Genomic DNA, 19,244 nt, shown 5'->3' with positions numbered 1-19,244 from the left:
GGGGAGGGGGGGAGCGAGGGGAGGGGGGGAGCGAGAGGAGGGGGGGGCTCCACGCGAGCCGTCACGTGACGCGGCGTTGCTAGGAGACGTCCCCGCGACGCCGCGATGGCGGCGGGCTCCGTGTACCCGGACGCCGCGGGCCTGGACCCCGCAGCCGTCGTGGACCCCGTGTGGCTGTGGCGATGCAAGCGGCGCGTCCAGGACACGAAGGTGCGGGGCGGGCAGAGCCGGGACAGCGGCTGGTGGCGCTCGAGTTTGGGATCGGAGCCTCATCTGTGTGCCCGTGTCCCGCGTCTCGTGCCTCGCCTCGCCCTGTGCTTTCCCGTAGTCCCACGTTTCACCTGCCCTGAGACCCGTGTCTTACCTGAGGCCCGTGTCTTACCTGAGGCCCGTGTCTTACCTGAGACCCGTGCCTTACCTGAGACCCGTGCCTTACCTGAGACCCGTGCCTTACCTGAGACCCGTGCCTTACCTGAGACCCGTGTCTCGTCTCTCTGCCGGACCCCATCTCACAAGCTCCCTGTTCCCATACCACGGACGGATCGGATCCCGAGATGGAGTTCGGGATGAGGTCTTTCACTGGCACCACGTTTCGGGGACAATTCTGCACTCGAGGCGTGGCACAACCTCTCGGTACCCCCACGTCTCCCCGGCCACTAGGTCGTCTCACCTGTGCCCCATGGATCCCAGGGTCCCCTGGTGTCGCCTCATACTCCCCGAAGATCCACGTGTCCGCCTTGTCCCCTGTATAACCCCGGGTCCACGTGCCCCTGCCGGCAGGAGTGGACGGCCTTCGCGGAGCAGCTGTCCCGCGGCGTGCAGTTGCAGCTCTCCGAGGGCCGCGTTGCGTCCTTGGGGGATCTCTCAGAGGCCGAGAAGTCGCTGATTGTCGAGCGGGCGATGTCGTCGCTCCAGGGAGGTTGGTGTTCTCCCCATCGCTCTAAAGCTCTCCCTCTCTCTATTCGGGATCTCTGGCCACGTGGGGGATTCTGCTCTCCCCAGGAGCACGAGTGTGTTTAGCAATCGTGGCTTGAGCAAGCTAGAAATTCCTCCTCGGATTTTTCCACTTTCAGATGGATGAATTTGATGGTTGTAATGAAAAGGCAATGCTATGATGATGTGCCAGTACTGGGCTCCGACCATAACAGATAGCAGTTCTCTTGGGCTATGACTGGTGGAGAAAGCACGGATACATTTACTGCCATTGCAATCCAATTACTCATTCTGCCTGCACGCTTCACCTGAGGCTGAAAACTTCAACCGGTAGTGAGGTACGTGGCTTTTCCCGCAAGAGTTAATTCTGCACTGAAGATGCCGTTATAGAGCAGGGGCGGGGAACCTTTTTCCTGTCAAAGGCCATTTGGATATGTATTACATCATTTGCGGGCCATACAAAATCATCAACTTAAAAAATAGCCTGTTATATTTGGTCAAACATTTAATTAACTCACCCCTAATGTGATGGCTGGAACTGCTTCTCTTTAGCGAGGCGTGTGATGTTAGCTGGTATTGATGACGTTGCTACTCGCAACTGCTTTTCCAGGTTTGCTCCTAGATTTATTAAATTTCGAGTCCCGCCTGCGGTTGCCTTGGCAGGGCCAGACCAAATGATTTTGCAGGCCTTAGACGGCCCGCGGGCCGGACGTTCCCCACCCCTGTTATAGAGAATCGCGTTACTCTGTGCCGATTCCTTGCATTGTTTTACGCCTCTGTGTTGTCACGCCCAGGAGACGTGTACAAGTCCGTCGTGGCCAAAGTGGCCTCCAGCTTGGACGAGCAGTTGGTGCAGCAGGTGGCCGTGGAGGTGGCTGACGATCGCGCCCGTCCCAGGAGCAGGGTCCAGGTGGTGCAGGAACTTCTCAAGAGTGGACTGGTGGGCACTGCTGCGGTCAGCGCACTACGGTTGTTTCATGTGACAGGTCTGTGGACAATGGAGACAAGTCAGTGCAGGCTGGTCAGGATAGAGAAGCTGAAGAGGTGGCTGGGATGGCTCAGGATATCAAATTTTAATCAGAGAATTCAAGAGACCAGGATAGAGTCTAATTTGTGAGCGTGACCAGGATCACCACAATGACAAAAGGGGCCGTCAATAAATGACGTCACGCGATTTTGGACGATTTTTGCCCCCCCCCTTCGTCCCACAGCGTCACAAAAAGTCAAACCCCCCCTCAAAAATGACGTCACAAAGCTCTGCCTCCCCTCCAAAAAAATATAAAACATGCTTCAAATCGCTTTAAACTATTGTCATTGTAGTGCGTATTTAATGTGGCACTGCACTCTGATGTAGGAGAAAACATTAAAAAGTATATTTAATTAAGTAGAACGTGTTGTCTATATTTATTTAAAATTGCGCATTTTGTTGTGACGCCACATTTCTCAAACGCCCCCCTCCCCCCATCATCACACATTGTCACAACTGTCTGACCCCCCCCCCCCCCCCCAGGTGCGTGACGTCGTTTATGGACGGCCCCAAAGCAAAATAAATCAAACAAAGTACAGCAATGAAGCAAAAAGAAATGGGGCATTGACCTGCACTACTAAAATCCTGGATTTGCATTGGGATTGCAGCCACCTGTGATTAGACTTGGTTCTCAAGGTTAGAGGTTTCATGGTCTCAGTCTGGTCACCAAGGACTTCACAAAATAATTATGGTATTAAATTAATATTTTCACTTAATCTGGTGATAAATTCCAGGTCTGATAATTGTAAACTATTGAGTTTTTTTGCTATGTGCTAACATTTCTCCTTAGCAGCAGGATCTGTGGGAAAGTGCGATGTCCCTGAGTGTGGAGATAAATATTCTTTTGAAGGGTCTCAGAAGCAGTTCTGTGATATTTCCTTCTGCATGCTGTTCTCGAACACAGGATGATGCAGTTCTATAAAAAATGGTACAAATTAAATCATAATAAGGATAGAGGACCTGCATTTTTGGCTCACCATAAGATTAATCGGCAAGCTTCTATATGTAAGGATGGGTATAAACTTCCCCCTATTGCCTTTTGTTGTATTTTCAACTTGTGCAAATGTGTCACTGTGATGTTGTGACAGGTCAGCATTCTCCACAAATGGCCAGAGTTGAGATCCAAGCTCGGCGTGCTGTTTAACCACCCCCTGCCATCTGGGATTCGAGAGCCAGTGTGGCACCTGTACCTCGCCAACGCTCGCGGTGAGATTCACGATGCCCTGCAATTACCCAGGAAAGGTTTACGGAGTCTCAAGACTTTTATTCAGAAGGGTTGTGCACTGGAGTGTTTGGCAGATTCCATTAATGAGCGTTTTGCATGTGGAAGAAGATAGGAGTTTCCGAAGGAAACCCACGCATGCAACTTGATACTATTCAAAGGCCCGCAGGGATTGATTCAAGAATTGTCTTGCTGTACTGTCATCATATTCAGCTCCAGTGGCTTACTGTGATGGGGTAGGAAGGCCTCTCCAAGCCATCGCCATCTCAACCATCCCTGCGATTTAACAATCCCCCCAAGCACCTGCACACCATCTGATTGTCTACTGTTGTATGTGTCGGAGTTATGAATTTTTGATGAAAATAATAAAAAAAAATAATTTTCCGAAAAATGCGCAAATCGCATTAATTATGTTAATGTGTTTATTAATATGCATAAATTATGATGCGTGTAATTATATGCATAAAATATGATAATCGCTGAGATAATCGTAGTAATTTATGCGGATGCTTGCGACGATGTTAATGTGTGCAGTTGTGATAATTAGGCTCAGCTTCGTTTATCCAGAGTTGTCAATCAGGATAACACGATTATCATCGATTAAACGTTTACCGATTATCCTAGTGTGTGTTATGATATTTAAGGTCACCAGTTCAGATCTCATCAGGATACAGCTCTTATGAATAAGACAGTTTTGCATGGACTTGGAAAGAAGCACTCGAACAGTTGGTGTTAAGCAATTTTAATTCTAAACAAGCACATGACACTCTCTTATGCGAAAGCAGGTATACGTCAATAAATTCATGGGCAAGATTATGCAATTAACGAAAATGAATGACTAAAAATACTTCTTCATTGGCGAAATTATGCAGTTAACGAAAATGAATGACTAAAACATTTCTTATTCATGTAACTCGACGGCAGCACTGCTTTGCACGATCAGTTGATATTGAACGCACCACCTCGAAATGGCAACCCTTTTTGAAACGCAAAGACAATATTTTTTTTTTTAAGTCTTATTCGTATGCGTGCTGTGTCTGCGTTGTCCCCTCGTAATATTAATTGTGTCGTTAGCTTGTGTGGTGTAGGAGGATACAAACAGCGGCCAGAAGTTTTCTCTGGCTTGGGCGTGGCCGCCGCGAGCCCCTGCGTGTCTCTGCTTGTGCGCTCTCTCTCTCTCTCCACTGCTGGATGACGAGTTGGCACGACGCTCAGTGACGCCCGGTGACGTCCGAGTCGTGCTGCTCTTGCGCTCTCTCTCCCTCTACTGCTAGATGACGAGTTGGCACGACGCTCGGTGACGCCCGGTGACGTCCGAGTCGTGCTGCTCTTGCGCTCTCTCTCTCTCCACTGCTGGATGACGAGTTGGCACGACGCTCGGTGACGCCCGGTGACGTCCGAGTCGTGCTGCTCTTGCGCTCTCTCTCTCTCCACTGCCGTTTGACCAGGCTTTCTCCACTGCTTCGCGCTCTCTGCTTTGCTCGCTTGGTCGACGCTTGGCGATCTCCGCCCTTTTACAGGTTGATTGCTTGTCGTCACTCGTCACTCTCTCTGCTCCGTGCTTCCCTTGTTCGTGAAGCTGCCAGCTTCACTCGCACTTAACTTCGTTCTGCGAGAAGCGACACCTGCTATCGGCATCGGTGTTTCGTTTCCTCACGACGCTCCGCCAGCCGGAGCACGGCTGAAACCCAGCCCCAACTCAGGTTGAACTCAGACTTCTGCGACTCAAACGACTCCTCCTCGTTCCATCACTTCTCGAGGCACAACCGCCCCAGCTCTCTTGCGAGCCCCCGTCGCAACGCTGCGTCGCCAGCCGAGTTGCGAGACCGAGCGCCTCGGACAGACTGCTCTCAGACTGTCACTTTAACGAAGTCTCGTCGTCCCATCTCTTCTCGAGGCACGACTGCCACAGCTCCCTTGCGTGCCCCGTCGCAACGCTGAGCTCGACTCGGACTGACTCAACCCAGACTGTCCTCAGACTGTCACTTTAACGACGTCTCGTCGTCCCATCTCTCCTCGAGGCACGACGCGCCTCCGCTCTCTTGCGAGCCCCGTCGCAACACCGCGTCGCAAGCCGAGTTGCGAGACTGAGCACGACTCAACCCAGACTGCTCTCAGGCTGCCACTTTAACGATGTCTCGTCGTCCCATCTCTTCTCGAGGCACGACTGCCACAGCTCCCTTGCGTGCCCCGTCGCACCGCTGAGCGCGACTCGGCCCAGACTGTCTGTTCGCTGTGTGCGCCCGTGCCTAACTCAAAACGTGACTCCCCTCTGCGCATTCCTTGCGAGCGGGCAACAAAACACAAACAGAGCGAGAAAAAGCAGACATCCCCGCGTCCCCTCCTCGCGACCTTCCTAACCCTCCAAGTATTCATGGGTCATCTGTTTGTGCTGCGGGGAGACAAAGGCGGCTGAGGAGATGTTTGTAATACATTTATGTGGTCCTGTGTGTTACATTTATTCTTGAATTATATTTTATGAGTTCCTTCGGTCTTAGTATCGTGGTAATCATTCGTCTATGTTTAATGAATATTCGTAATGATTCTCGTCACATTATTATTTTGGCTTCGCCAAGTTTAGTTCTCCAGAGATTGGTGTTTATTCTGAGTTATATTTTAATGTCCTGAGGTTAAGCGTAATTATGTTTCCACTTAAGCTTTCTGGAATTCGTACTCTTTAGTTTTTATTTTTATTTTTTTGGAAGGTCGTGTAGGTAGGAAACATATAATAATAGAAAAAATATTATTGTTTGTTGGTTAATTATCTTTGTTAAGTTTCTACTTTTCGGTAAGGAAAACGTTAAGAAAACGCGAAGTTTCAACCGTTATTTATTCTGCCCTTATCTGGACATCTCCAGATGTCTTGGGAGGCTAGTCCATACATCTTTTGTCCATCTGGATGTCCATGACCTCTTTGTGACCGAACTCTCAACATTTTAACCGCCCTCCATGTTTCATGGATTCCTGGTGTTCTTGTGAGGAGAAGTGAGTTGTTTTCATTAATTAATTTTAAAAAAGGTATATATATATAGATTAAAAAAAAAATTATTATATATTTTTTTTTGAATTGTTCTTAATTAAAAAAAAAAGGGTATAGACACAACACTACCCAGCTGGTCACGAGTGCGGATGAAACGAGGATTGTTGTAATAGTCGGTCGCCTGCTGTTTTCTTGCAGAGAGGACCGACTTCCTCGCACGGTTCACCGGCGACCCAGCGAGCGTGCAGTCGACGCAGGATGCGGAGATTTTCCTGCGCTGCGAGTCTCTCCTCTTCTCGGAGCCCACGTTCCGGCAGCTGGCATCCAGCAAAGGTGAAGACGCTTCGTCTGCCGCAGCTGCTGTGCTGCGTTTACCATACGGCGCATCGCAACACCACGCGTGTCGGTCTGCTCCTCCGTTTAACCATTCACACGGTGACTGCGAATTCCTTACATCCTGGAAATTAAAGGTCTGTTTTAAACAGCATGTTACTAAATTTTATTTTATTTTATACCGACGTGACTTTGCCGAAAGAACCAAAGAGTATGTTCCTAAGTGTTACATATGATTTCAAGATCTCATCTAGTATTGCGTAATATGTAAAACCTGCATATATGAGCCACTTCTCTGGTTGGAAAAGAGATAGCTTTTTTCTCCCAAGTTAATTATAGAAATTAAGTAGTTTTTTTTAATGAGATTGTATTATTTGTTTTCACATATGGATTATAACCATGGACATTGATGCGGACAATTAAACAACTGAAATCTGTGCAATAAGTGTGGAGAGATGCACGCTTGGGTTTACATTGAGAAATAGAAAGAGGAACAAGTCTTGTATTAGAGGACATATGTTTACCATTTATCGACGATATATTGGCTTTAAAGACAAGTGGGCTTGGGCAGGACATGTCGCTGGAAGGGATTATGGCCCAAGAGGATGTCCACCCCAGAGATGGAGTGATTAAGAATTAGCTCATGTGCAGGTGCTAGATGGATTGTTACATCACATTAAGGAGTGGATTGCGCATGACTGATGATGATGATTTATCTCCAGTTGCGCCACTCACTGCCACCCGTTGTCCACACAGCCACCGCGAGGACGATGCGCAGCGTGCTGTCGTACTACCACACGCGCAAGCGCCCACCTGGTGTGCTCCTCGACTCCGAGTATCTGCTGGTGGTGCCGCTGGTGAGGGTGCGGTTGGGCAGGGGAGCTCGCGTGGAGCCACAGATGTCCGTCATGGCTCACCTGATGGAGGAGTTCCTCACTTTCATGGAGTCCCGGCCGGCATACATGACCTCGTCCTGGACTAAGGTATCGGTACCAAGGGGTTGGCCGTCAGCACCACGGTGATGAGATCACGTCTCGGCCTCGGGTATTGGGGTCTCGCCGAGTAAGCAATGTCTGTCTCTCGCAGGGCACGGAGCATGGAGAGGCCGAACCGATGCTGCAGCAGATTGCGTCCACGCTGGTGAACATCGACAAGGACCTTGCCGTGGCTGTGCAGAAGGCGTTCGGACAGGCAGGTCTGCAACTTCTCAAGCGGCTCGGCTTGACACTTTGTCATAGCATATTTGAGAGCACAGATGAACATTGTTACTTTATGATAAAGTCTCAAGTGCATCGGACCTTGTCCTTCTTTTATCTGGCGAGACATTGATGAGCAATGCTTATACGTTCATAACGAGGCGTGAGCCAGCGGACGGCTACATAGGACTTATATTCTACCACATCATGGCCCAGCAGTGGGCATGACAACTCTACAATGCACACAGCAGAGTGGTCACATGGCCCAGCGGTATCGCGTTTACCGCTCGTTGCAGAGGTTCATTGGAATCCAGCGGCCGCCCAGCAGGCACCGTCTGCTGATGCAGTGGCCGTTGTGTGTTTGAACTGTGAAGCTGTGTCTGCCAGGTGTCTAATGATTCACTGAATTGTCAAGATTCGATTTGAATCAAGACTTGTTCAGTCTTTACCTCGTTTTCATCATGCCGTTTTGATAATTATCAACGTGGGTGTAATAACCACAATACTACTACTACTTGTCATCTGCTTCACAGTGGATGTTAAAGATCAAATGATGTTATTTGCAAGAGTGGGCCATTGTTTGCCAGTGTCAGGGCCCAAATTTCGCACTATTAGAAAAATTACCTCGAATTACTCAATTGAGATTATACAGAGCAATAATTTCCCCCTCCTGGCAGAGTAATGTCCCAGGTCACTCTTGCAATTGAGACTCATCCTGGTCTCTTGAGCTTTCTCCTTGCTAAACAAAATAAACTTTATACTTGAACATTCACATTCATTTTATAGCATTTGCAGGGCAGCATGCATGTGGCTTTATCTTTGCCGGTACTGTTGTTAAGAATTGTATTTATTTCTTGCCTGCTGTGGGTTTCTGTCGTGTTCTGCCAGGAGAAAATCCAAAGGAAGCTGTGATGATTGGCCTGGTGGCGTTGCTGCAACCCGTGGTTAGGGTCCTATTTGTGGGTGGGTATGCACTCACAGCAATCATCATTCGGTTGGAACATTAGGAGTTTCACGAAATCCAGCGTTCACTTTTCATGCGAGTTTTCCAGAATTCACTTCAAAGGTGCGATGTCATGTTTTCAATGCGCTGGTTCGCATTGTTTAGCATGGTTGGCACCTCCGATTAACACATATGGTGCGAAAGATGTTCAGCATAAATGCATAAATTGTTGAATAATGGTTTTCAAGATGCAACCCTCTGGAGCAACTAGTTATCATTGTTTTCTCTTGTCCACTGATCGTGTGAAAGCCATTGTGAGCTAGGGAAATATTCGGGCAATCATTGGTGGCAGTTGTCACCACCAGTGCTCTGACTAATAGCAACTATGGGAACTTGATAAGGCTGTGGTTTAGAGTGACAGAGTTCTGTCTAGCTAATATAATCAGAGTTTGTTGAAAAGTGTGTTTATGATTCGACAGACTCTACCTTTTGGATAGTCATGTGACCTCTCTCTGTGATTCTGATGGGAAGTTTGCACCTCCATTGAACACTCTGGAGAGCAAGGATAAGATCTGTCCAGTTTTGGCCAAATTATTGTGTTACAATATAGAATATGACAACCAAATGCCAGTAGTGATTGCCCTAAAGATTCCCAAATGCATTATGGCTTAAGAGGGCTTGCTGCTGTGTTGCCTTGGGGTACGGTGGCAGAGTAGGAGTGTGCTGTAAGAGGGTCACTGCACGAACGCGCACACATGCTGTGGGATGCGTGTGGTATGTGACGCGTGGTACACGACGGGGCGTGACGCGAGCCAGGCTTCCTGCAGCTGGAGGTGCTGCTCTATGTGTGGGACCAGTACATCCTGGGCCTAGAGCAGCCGGCCTACGACTGCCTGCCGGCCTTTTGCCTGTGCCTCCTGCTGCTGCTACGCGACCAGCTGTTGACTTGCGACAACGTGAGTGCAGAGCGACTCGCACCGCTAACGAACCCAGCGGCCTTCAGGCAAGCGGGGGCGGATGCCTGCAATTCAGGATCGAGCGCGGAGCCCCGTGTGAGCACCGCCCCCCTCGCTGCGGACGTGTGTGTGTGCGCGTGTGTGTACGTCCTGTGCTCTAGCCCAGCCGCATGATGGACACGCTGCATACTAACGGTCCCAGCCTCACCGTCCACGACTTCCAGGTCACCATCGTCAAGCACTTCTACGACCAGCTGTCTCGAGACCTCAACAAGTGGAACGTCGATGAGCTGCTGGAGCTCGACCCCGCATACTGTGAGCGTCACTCCACATGCACGCACTCATGCACGCACGCACTCACTCACTCATGCACGCACTCATGCACGCACTCATGCACGCACGCACTCATGCACGCACGCACGCACTCATGCACGCACGCACGCACTCATGCACGCACTCATGCACGCACTCATGCACGCACTCATGCACGCACTCATGCACGCACGCATGCACGCACTCACTCACTCATGCACGCACTCATGCACGCACTCATGCACGCACTCATGCACGCACTCATGCACGCACTCATGCACGCACGCATGCACGCACTCACTCACTCATGCACGCACTCATGCACGCACTCATGCACGCACTCATGCACGCACGCACTCATGCACGCACGCACTCATGCACGCACTCATGCACGCACTCATGCACGCACGCACTCACTCATGCCAGGAGGTACGCATCCACATCAGGCAACATCTAATCGAATGATGCAGCATTACATGCCTGTTGTCTACACTTTGGCCTTATCTAAGCTCTTCCAATTAAATTTGTTTTTATCTCAGACCACAAATATTCAGCAATACGCAATATTTATGTTTTTTTAAATCATCGCCACTTATCACACGTGTAGAAACTGTTCCACAGAGAATTGAACAAGAGTCACATTCGAGGCCAACCAAGTACAATAAGCATGTGCTTTCAGAATAACAGCTCCACCGAGACTGTGGGATAAATTAAGATTCTGATTCTCTAGTCAAATCACAAATCCTGTTTTCTGTGCAGCCATGGACGTCCCTTCGCTGTGGATGCGGCTGGCTTCCGTGGAGCCCTTGACGGAGCAAGCAGACGCAACGCACAAGGCCAGGTAACAACGCCCACTGCGGGGGCAGCTATTGCCGATACATGTTGCGCGACTTTCAAATGTTGATACCCCACAACGCTGTGGGGCTCGATGGTACCAAGTAATGTGGCAGCGTTGGGAGTCTATCGGGCAGGACCTTCCAAGCTGATCGGCTGATGGACTTAAACATAATTGATTTGCCTGTGGAGACAGATGTCTGCTTATACGAGTTACACGAATATCAGAGGCAAGTGCACACATAACTCTTTCTTAAGAGCCAATCGGCTGTGCAGGTTGAGTTGAATTATAACTGGACAGGAAACCCCTGTGTTGTTGTCGCCCATGTTGCTGCAGGCAGCCGCTCGGAGCTGAGCGAGTTGAGTGGCAGGCGGAGCGGTTGCCCGGTGACTGGAGGAGAGGCGACCTCCGGGACCGCAGCAGGAGGTCAGGGTTAAGGTCAGAGTGTGGGCGACTCGTTGTTTATCGCCGTGTAGCGATTGCCTCTTAACTGTGAGCTGGGGAGACCGTTGTGTGTCTGTTCACACAAACACGCGTGGGGGCCTGTGTGTCAGGCATGAGGACGGGAGGGTGCAGAGGCTGATGGAGGACAGTCAGAGGATGGAGTGGGAGCAGAGGCAGAGCCTGGAGGAGCAGCTGGCACAGGTGGGGCAGCACGTCGCTACCCACGGTCGCGTCTCCACTACTGTAGACCCACGCATATGGATTGTACCAGAGTGCAGAATAACAATAATAATCAATAATGTCCATTATATCCCCATGAAAAACTCGCTGAGGTTTAAGGCTCTTTTTCATGAGGGCCCTGCAATTGGGATGTTTGGCTAATTGTGTTGAATGTTTGGCTTGCGAAAAACCGGAGTGCATGGCGAACACCCACGCGTACAAGGGGGAAACACTCAAAAGTGCCGCACAGATTCAATCCGCGGATTTAACTCATGGAATATGCAGGGTGACCCACGATTGTGCTTCCATCTCCTGGCCACCACACAGCCCCAAGCCGACAGCACCTGGTAATCACTGGTCACCACTCATCCAAGTACTGACCAGGCTCAACCGTGCTTAGCTTGAGATGCAATGAGATTGAGCACATTCAGAATGATTTGGTGATATGTGGTTCAACATTTAAGATTTTGTCATGTTCCTCACAGCCAGGCCAATGGAATGTCTGGCTGTGATTCGTTGTAAAGTGCGGTTAAATGCAGCGCTGTGTGGTCATCTTGACAGGAGCGACACGCTCGCTACAAGATGCTACGGGAGGCCGAGGAGCAGATGGGACGTCTTCGTGGGGAGATGGAGCGGCTGCAGCGCCGGCAGGTGAGACCTGCGGGACATGGTGCTGTAGTAAGAGAAACACTACTGGATCTGATAAATAGCGCCAACGCTATACCTAATATCACCCCTATCCCCACACTCGTGCTGCCATATGTGGTTACGTCCACACACTTAACGGCACCTCCTGGCACCACAAACCAGTTGATTGGCAGCGGCAGTATTTTTGAGATGCATCTGTGTTTATCATCACGATGCCAGGCCCCATTGTTCTTGGCAGCTTAACGCGTGCGGTTGTGAAGCGGCCACCGTGAGAGTTCGGCCACTAAGCGGTGTTTCCTCTCTCTGACAGCCTCTGAGCGGCTACTACCCCGACAGGTAAGGAGCGCTTCGCACTCACAGGAATCGTTTGGACTTGTTGTTAGTCCACAGCTGCTCGTGTCAATCCGGTGACTTTGCCGTTTGACCTTTGCCAGGTCTCTCCCTCCGTCGCTGTCTCCGTGGGGGAGCACGGGGCCGGACCCCTTCCCACGCGGTGAGTGGCTGTGACGTTGTCGTGGTCGCGTGTTATTCCGCGTGTCCGCTGAGCCCGGCCACACCACTGTTTTTCTACCGCAGCGGCCAACGGCTGGAGCGGGAGTGACAGGACGGCGTTACCCCGGCTGCCCCAGAACTCCCACGGCACGGCCACCCAGGTGAGGAGCGGATGCACTGCACCACGAGTTGATATTTCTTAGAAGAATCGTACACTTGTCTGTTATATTACTGGGCTTGCAATGCAGCTACCGCAGTCCAGCTGTTCGGCGTGAGTGGAGCTGGCGCGAACGTCGTCGCGCTGTGCCGAGCATGACACCACCTCCTCCTCCCCACTGCAGTGGCACACGGCAACAGACAGGAGGCTGGACACGCTGGCAGATGGCGACCCCGGGAGCCAGCCAGGGGCAGCCACAAGCACCCGGCACGGGCATGACAAGCGAGGCAACCGCACCGGCACAGCATAGTGAGAGCGCAACACGGTGCTAGCCACCTCTTTAACCACAAAGCTAACCACGGTTCGAAACACAATTGGCATCACAGCACACCGGGTCCATTTGGAGCCACCTTATCCCTTCGCTAGGGGTTCTTGGCTTTGATTTGTAATAAGTCAACATGTTTAAAATTGTTAACAACTTTACTTAGCTTTGTCACTTCAATCGGCCCACAGCCTGAGAGCAGGGAGGGGTTCGGATAGTTTCATGACTTTCGCCAAACGGGGAATCTGTAAAAGCACTCATCGCTGTCTGCCCTGCCTGCATTCTCAGCCGGAGTCTCGCTAACTTCCTGTTTTGAGTTTGGGTTCGAAGTGGGCGGAGGTCTCTCCGCACGGCGGACACCACGCTGACCAGGGTAATGCCCGGACGCCTCGCTCTGCTTTAACGACCTTGCGGCCCTTACTCAACCGGACACTGACCGGACACGCCTTGCCAGGGACACGTGCGGGTTTCATCTGCTTCATTTTGCTTGCATTGTCAGGTTTACGTGCAAGCGTGGTGTGTTCCAGACACACATTTTCACGCATCACACGGCAACGTCAGCAGCACTGCGCGTGGGATTAAAGCATGGGATCATGTGCGTGCAGGCTGGAAACAAAAACAAATACTACTACCTGGTACAGACTCACCGCGTCATACGAAACAATTCCTTCATTATTTGCACTTTCGCTTTGCATCGCAGTAATTCAAAACGCTTTGCTAAACTACGTAAACATAATATAAAACGCCGAGTATAATAGGGATAGCCTAACAGAATTACGTTGACCAATATGATTCTGTGCATTTTGTGTTGATGCACAGACGTTTAATTAGAGGGGGGGCACATTCACGCGGTGTCGCAGAGGCGTGAAGTCGCGCTGCGGCGTGATTTCGGCCTCAGGGGAACGGCGCTCTTTCCTCCGCGTCGTGATTAACACCGTCGCCAGGCGTGGCCAATGGTGGAGACGGGAGACCTGATCCTGCACTCGGTCGCACGCGGCCCAGTGTCTCTTCCACCACCCCGTCCACCGGCGGAGCGCGAGGCACCGCCAGCGTCGTCACGGCTGTGCGGGGTCGGTGCGGTTGTCCGTGTTGTGCAGCAGCTGGCTGCTCTTCTCCGCCATGTTGAGCTTGGTGTTGGGGATTCCCGTGCGGTTTCCATTCAGCTGTAAATACAAACGTGCAGCCACACGCTAGCCAAATTATCCTCGTGAAAGGCGGTGGGCAATCGCTGTCAAGGTCAGCAACGCGTCTCGATGACTTGGACTCTCGAGTGCTGATCTTGACCACGCTGCACCTCTTCTCACTCGTCCTGTGCCCGATGGCGCGTCTTTGGCTCGCACTCCCTCCATCCTGTTTGGTCTTGAGCTTCTTCATTCACTGTATGACCTCCTCTCTGCCTTGAATAATTCCAGCAACATATTTCTATTTCTGCCTCTTGGTCTCTTTTTACCAACATCCTTCCAGAACTTTCTTCATCAATTTTCACATCTGCCTTCCCCACTCTCTTTTGCTATTTCTGGATTGTTCTCATAGGACTGCTCTCCTCCCAAACCTTCTCTAGAACTTTCTCATTCCATATTCTTGGTTCTTTCGGTAAAGTCACGTAGATAGAAAACAAAAATCTAAATTAAAAGCAAAAAACCCACGACGTTTCGATCGCAACACAAGCGGTCTTCTTCAGGTGTTTTGTTTTCTATCTAAGTGACTTTACCGAAAGAACCAAGAATATGAATTCCTGCAGTCACGAATGTTTTAATTCAAAATTTCTCATTTCATTTCTCTCCGTCCAACGATGTTCTCTATTCGACGCCAGTCCGGCACACTGCACCACGTGCTCATTTTGGGTTTAAGCGAGGCGAGGCGGGCGCACGCACACACACACACTTGCCCTGAGGGGCGGCCCTGGGCGGCCCTGCCTAGCATGGCCTGCAGTGCTGGCCCCACTCCACAGCTTTGGGGTGCGAGTCACAACGATGCTGGCCTCTTCCTCACCCCGTTAACATGCCCAGTCTCATTCGTTATGAAGTAGACAATGTTTCAATGAATTGCTGTTAGCTACTAATTTAAAATGATGAAATGGAAAATGTATAAACATTTCAAGGAAAAAAGTACGTGCGTTCTGTTTGTTGCCTGATAATAATCTGGCACTATCCCCGTTATTGTATAACTCAGAGCAATACGTGTATACAAACTGAGAGTAATAAACATTCATGGAAAGTTTGAGAGCGTAGTTTATTTTTTTATTTTTTCAAGACAACATATTGGTGTTTTCAATCAAGAGAAACCGGATAAACTACCACCCTTGTGTGAAAAGAGACCGACTAACATGTACACGTCTAATCTTCTGGCTGCTGAAGATAGTCGAAGATTTATCGCACTACTACAACAAAATGTTGCAAAGCAACTGAACGGTGGCAATGTTCCAAACCGTGTGTGAGTAAAAGGAAAGGCTTCAGGTGCTACGGCGCTGCGACGGCGCCGCACTCACCACGTCGGAGTTGAGGGGCCGGATCGGCCTCCCCGTGCTGCTGTTCAGCGTCCACACCTTGGTCTTGTGCTTGAAGGCCGCTCGCACCTGGCCGAGACACACAAACGAACGGTTCCTCCTTCACCCCCGCCTCGACGCCTCGTTCCCTGCTCACGGCAAGACTCCAGCGGTGCGTGCGATGCCTCGGGGGGGGGAGGGGGCTTACCTCTGAGTTGAGCAGGCAGTGGAAGAGGAAGATGAATCCACCCTGTGGAGAGAGAGAGAGAGGTCACATGGCAACGGCAAACGAAGGCTAGAAATTGGCCGCGCGTGAGCTCGGTATCGAGAGGCCACGCGAGGGAACCGGGAGTGTCGGAGAACATCTCCCGGTCGTCAGATGCGCGAGGGGTTCACAGTGCGAGTACCTGCAGCGAGTTGAAGATGGCGAAGAGGTACTGGAAGAGGACGGTGCTCTCGTTGACGGCGAGCACGCCGAAGAGCCACGAGATGCCGAGGATGGGCAGCAGCACCGCGACAGCCTTCACCGTGAGCCTGGAGACAGAGGCCCGGTTACCCAAGACCCCGCGGCCATGGCCCTCGCCCGCATCCTGGCACACCGTGCCCTCTCCCCCGCCCGCTCACCTGAAGGAGTTGAGGTCGCCGTGCATCCTGTAATTCTCGGCACTGATGCGAGTGATGATTCGCGTCACCGTCACCAGGATCACGATGTTCACCTGCGCCACGAAGCGCACAGAGACCGCGTCACTGCGAACCTCCGTGACATCGGCGTGCGTCGCGGTATGGCTAAAACTCCCCAACGGGGGACCGAGAAGTGGCGGCACTCACCGCGATCACGCACAGCGCGGGCGCCACGAAGGCCCAGATGGCGCCGCCCGTGATGGATAACCAGCAGCTGCGGGGTAGAGGAGACGGTGAGGGGCTGTGGGGACAAACCTACGCCCTGAAGCCAATCAACCACGGTGAAGCTCACAGCTCAACCACAACACTGGCACGCAGATGATGCGCTCACTTGCTCTCCTCGCCGTAGCTGCCCAGCGCCGACGACACGGAGACGATGCTGATAATGAGAGGGGCCCCTGCTCCCCGCACACAGCCACGGAGAGAGAGGACGTGTGCGATCATCGTGGTCTGCGTGTGGCGAACCACTCTTGTGCGCGTGCAGACATTCGGACGTCGACCTCCCGGTTGGAAATTTTGCTTGTATATCTGTTTCAAGTCTATTTGTCTACCCAGCGTAGAACTCAAGACACCAAGATCGTCTCATTTGCGAGGATCTCAACCGTGTGCCGCACAGGGACAGCTCCTGTTAGGGGATTCCCCGGGCTATACTCTGAAATTCATAGTATCGTTGCGGCGCGGTATAAACGCGAGTCTCGTCATCGTTGTTGTAAGCTCACCCCAACCGATGCCGTAGTAAAGAGCCTGGCTGCTGTCCTCAGAGCCGAACACCTTGACGACCATGCTGTACAGGTGCAGCCCCTCCACCAGCATCCACGCAAACGCACTCAGGTAGAGGAAGTGCAGCAGCACCGACAGCACCTTGCAGCCCAACTGCGGGCGGGGAACAGGGTAACGGTGAGGGGGATCAGGGCAGGGATCAGGATGAGGGATCAAGAGTGTGTGTTGTCCAGCCGGTTTTAGTGCAGAGCAGGTGTAGGTGCAGGGTGCAGGGTGCGGTGCCTCACGGTCCCGGGAGAGAAGTGGCCGCTGATGAGCAGGAAGACCTGCGCCAGCAGAATGGCGAGCGACAGATTGGCGTGGATGAGGTAGCGCTGGTTTCTGATGGTGCTCACTGACCTGTGGGACACCCACAGGCATCGTGTGAAGGCGAATGTGGTGCAGGTGAGTGTGGTGGAGATGATCGTGACGTAGATGATTGTGATGGAGGCGAGTGTGATGGAGATGATCGTGATGGAGGTGAGTGTGCCAGTGAGTGGTGCAGGTGAGAATCTGGTGAGAGGGGGAAGCTGCAGGGAGCCGGGGGCGTCACTCACGAGAGAATGGCGAAGGTGATGAGGGTGATGCACAGGCAGGTGATCGAGATGGCACAGCCTACGTAGCTGATGGTGGAGAGGGCTCGCTGGTGGTGCTCCGACAGCTGGGAACACACACACAGCCTGCCCGGTCACGTGACGCCTACCGCGGCCGCATAGGTTCGAGCCCTGTTTAAGGCACAGTTCAAGTTAACGTCCCGGTAAGCTCCTGAGTTTCGGTCATAAAACCCACGGCTCGCGACACCCATCCCAGGCCACCGGTGGCTGAGTCGGGGGTGTGTTGATTTGTGAGTTCAACAACCTACGTTCAAATCCACGTGGATTTTAATTGCGCTTCAACATGTTTGATACTTAGCAATGTACAAATATTCAAGAAAATTCGTGATTTTGCAAACCCACACACTCCCCACTCAGCCACTGGACTCTTGGCTTAGCGTGCTGGTGGCTTGGTATATATGATTCCTGGGATGTGACTTAACCAAGAGCCGAACTTGAGCATCGTTCATATCTACCACAGCCCGCAATGAGCATTCCAAGCCCTCTCGTAGTTGAGTGGAGCGTGTATGTGCATGTGTGTGCCTGTTGGAGACTCGAGGTTCAAGTCCGACTGTATTTTGTGATTTTAATGCAAATTTTTTTTATTTTTAATTCTCACGAGGAAACACGTGCCATGACTTCGCAAGATTTGTGTTTGTTCACTCTTCTACGGATACCAGTCAAAACGTGACCGTGAGGCGACGATATAATCACCGGAGCATTCCCCCAGCCTGCAGCCGGCACTGCTGGCGTGAGCCACAGGTCGCCTACCTCTTGAGTTTAGGAAGTTGTGTGTTCGACTCCCGTCAAGTCCGTTTTTGTAATTATTTTCGGCGTACGTGATGACAGATGGTGAAGGAGGCCGAGTGACGAGGAGAGGGTGGAGAGGAAACAGCAGCGTATGGAAACGAAGATTTTGGGGGATTTTTTTGTAGATATTATCACTAGGGGTCGCTGTTGCATTAGGGTCCCCATTTATACTGGTTTAAGCTGGTTTCGGGCACAAACATGGGGTTAACTGGCAAAAACGGGTGAAAGCAACCCATTAAACCCGCAATTTGTATGCAAAAACACAGTTTTTACTCATTTAATCGCGAATGTAGCGTCTAAAGCCTCATTCCCCAGGTAACACGAGACCAAAACGTAGCCCCTCAACCAAACACGGCAAAACACAAGCACTCAAACCTACAAACAATTTGTTTTGCTGCAAAATTTCCCATCCAAAGAAAATTCGTGAGCACGTTTCTCAACCGGGGGGGGAGGGGGGGGGGTTGCGCTCAAATTATTGAGGCCACTCCCCGTTCCTGTGACGGGAGCGTGCACGTCACCTGGAGCGGCGTGACCTGCATGAGGATGGCGAAGTTGGTGAGGTGCGTGCACTTGCACACGGAGAAGGAGCCGTTGCCCTGGGTCCTGGCGCAGCCGGCGTTGGACCAGACGCCCTGGGGCTCCAAGCTGCAGTGCAGATACGGCGACGCAGATACATGATCAGTCCGTGGAGACAGCAACAGTGTGGACGCAGCATTGCCGATAGAGCGGTAAAGTAGCGTCAAGTATGCTTGCTGGATATGGGGTGTGCTGTTGGATAGCGCGGCTGCTGTGTGTGGTCGGTGTGTGGTTGGGGTGTGGTTTGTGTATGCTGTGTGGTGTGTGTACGTCGTGCGGTGTGTGTGCGGTGCGTGTGGTTGGTGCATCCAGGGGGCGTAC

At 51.5% G+C, this 19,244-nt stretch overlaps 2 protein-coding genes across 5 annotated transcripts in view; one reads left to right on the top strand and one right to left on the bottom strand.

Moving 5' to 3' along the window:
* The first annotated feature begins 89 nt into the window (after positions 1 to 89).
* LOC144730906 (uncharacterized) lies at positions 90 to 15,239 on the top strand. 4 transcript variants are annotated; one of them, XM_078611755.1, is made up of 18 exons: positions 90 to 210; positions 781 to 919; positions 1,728 to 1,873; positions 3,049 to 3,166; positions 6,361 to 6,495; positions 7,252 to 7,478; positions 7,582 to 7,690; positions 8,580 to 8,654; positions 9,451 to 9,590; positions 9,752 to 9,905; positions 10,662 to 10,743; positions 11,074 to 11,163; positions 11,292 to 11,382; positions 11,962 to 12,051; positions 12,359 to 12,384; positions 12,483 to 12,541; positions 12,625 to 12,701; positions 12,882 to 15,239. In XM_078611755.1, exons 1-18 carry the CDS (start codon positions 106 to 108, stop codon positions 13,005 to 13,007), a joined length of 1,989 nt encoding a protein of 662 aa, XP_078467881.1. In that variant the 5' UTR covers positions 90 to 105; the 3' UTR covers positions 13,008 to 15,239. The 4 variants fall into 4 exon arrangements, 3 of the variants coding, with proteins under 3 accessions (XP_078467881.1, XP_078467880.1, XP_078467882.1); XM_078611754.1 differs by having other exon boundaries at positions 11,074 to 11,175; XR_013587875.1 differs by lacking the exon at positions 12,882 to 15,239 and having other exon boundaries at positions 11,074 to 11,175; positions 12,359 to 12,541; positions 12,625 to 12,677.
* Positions 10,452 to 19,244, bottom strand: part of LOC144730820 (adhesion G-protein coupled receptor D1-like) — a 23,563-nt gene continuing 14,770 nt past the window's right edge. Inside the window, exons 19-29 of the mRNA XM_078611594.1 lie at positions 18,866 to 18,992; positions 17,502 to 17,605; positions 17,193 to 17,304; positions 16,905 to 17,058; positions 16,517 to 16,583; positions 16,333 to 16,399; positions 16,129 to 16,220; positions 15,912 to 16,038; positions 15,713 to 15,754; positions 15,508 to 15,594; positions 10,452 to 14,182 (exon numbers count right to left, since the gene is read on the bottom strand). Coding sequence (XP_078467720.1) covers positions 14,075 to 14,182; positions 15,508 to 15,594; positions 15,713 to 15,754; positions 15,912 to 16,038; positions 16,129 to 16,220; positions 16,333 to 16,399; positions 16,517 to 16,583; positions 16,905 to 17,058; positions 17,193 to 17,304; positions 17,502 to 17,605; positions 18,866 to 18,992 — 1,087 coding nt within the window. The 3' untranslated portion in view covers positions 10,452 to 14,074. The remainder of the gene's footprint in view (positions 14,183 to 15,507; positions 15,595 to 15,712; positions 15,755 to 15,911; positions 16,039 to 16,128; positions 16,221 to 16,332; positions 16,400 to 16,516; positions 16,584 to 16,904; positions 17,059 to 17,192; positions 17,305 to 17,501; positions 17,606 to 18,865; positions 18,993 to 19,244) is intronic.

This window comes from Lampetra planeri, chromosome 37, assembly GCF_965212315.1.
Source record: "Lampetra planeri chromosome 37, kcLamPlan1.2.h2, whole genome shotgun sequence".
Classification (NCBI taxonomy): Eukaryota; Metazoa; Chordata; class Hyperoartia; order Petromyzontiformes; family Petromyzontidae; genus Lampetra; species Lampetra planeri.
Note: the sequence above shows the minus strand (reverse complement) of the source record. Positions and strands in the feature narration are given on the sequence as shown.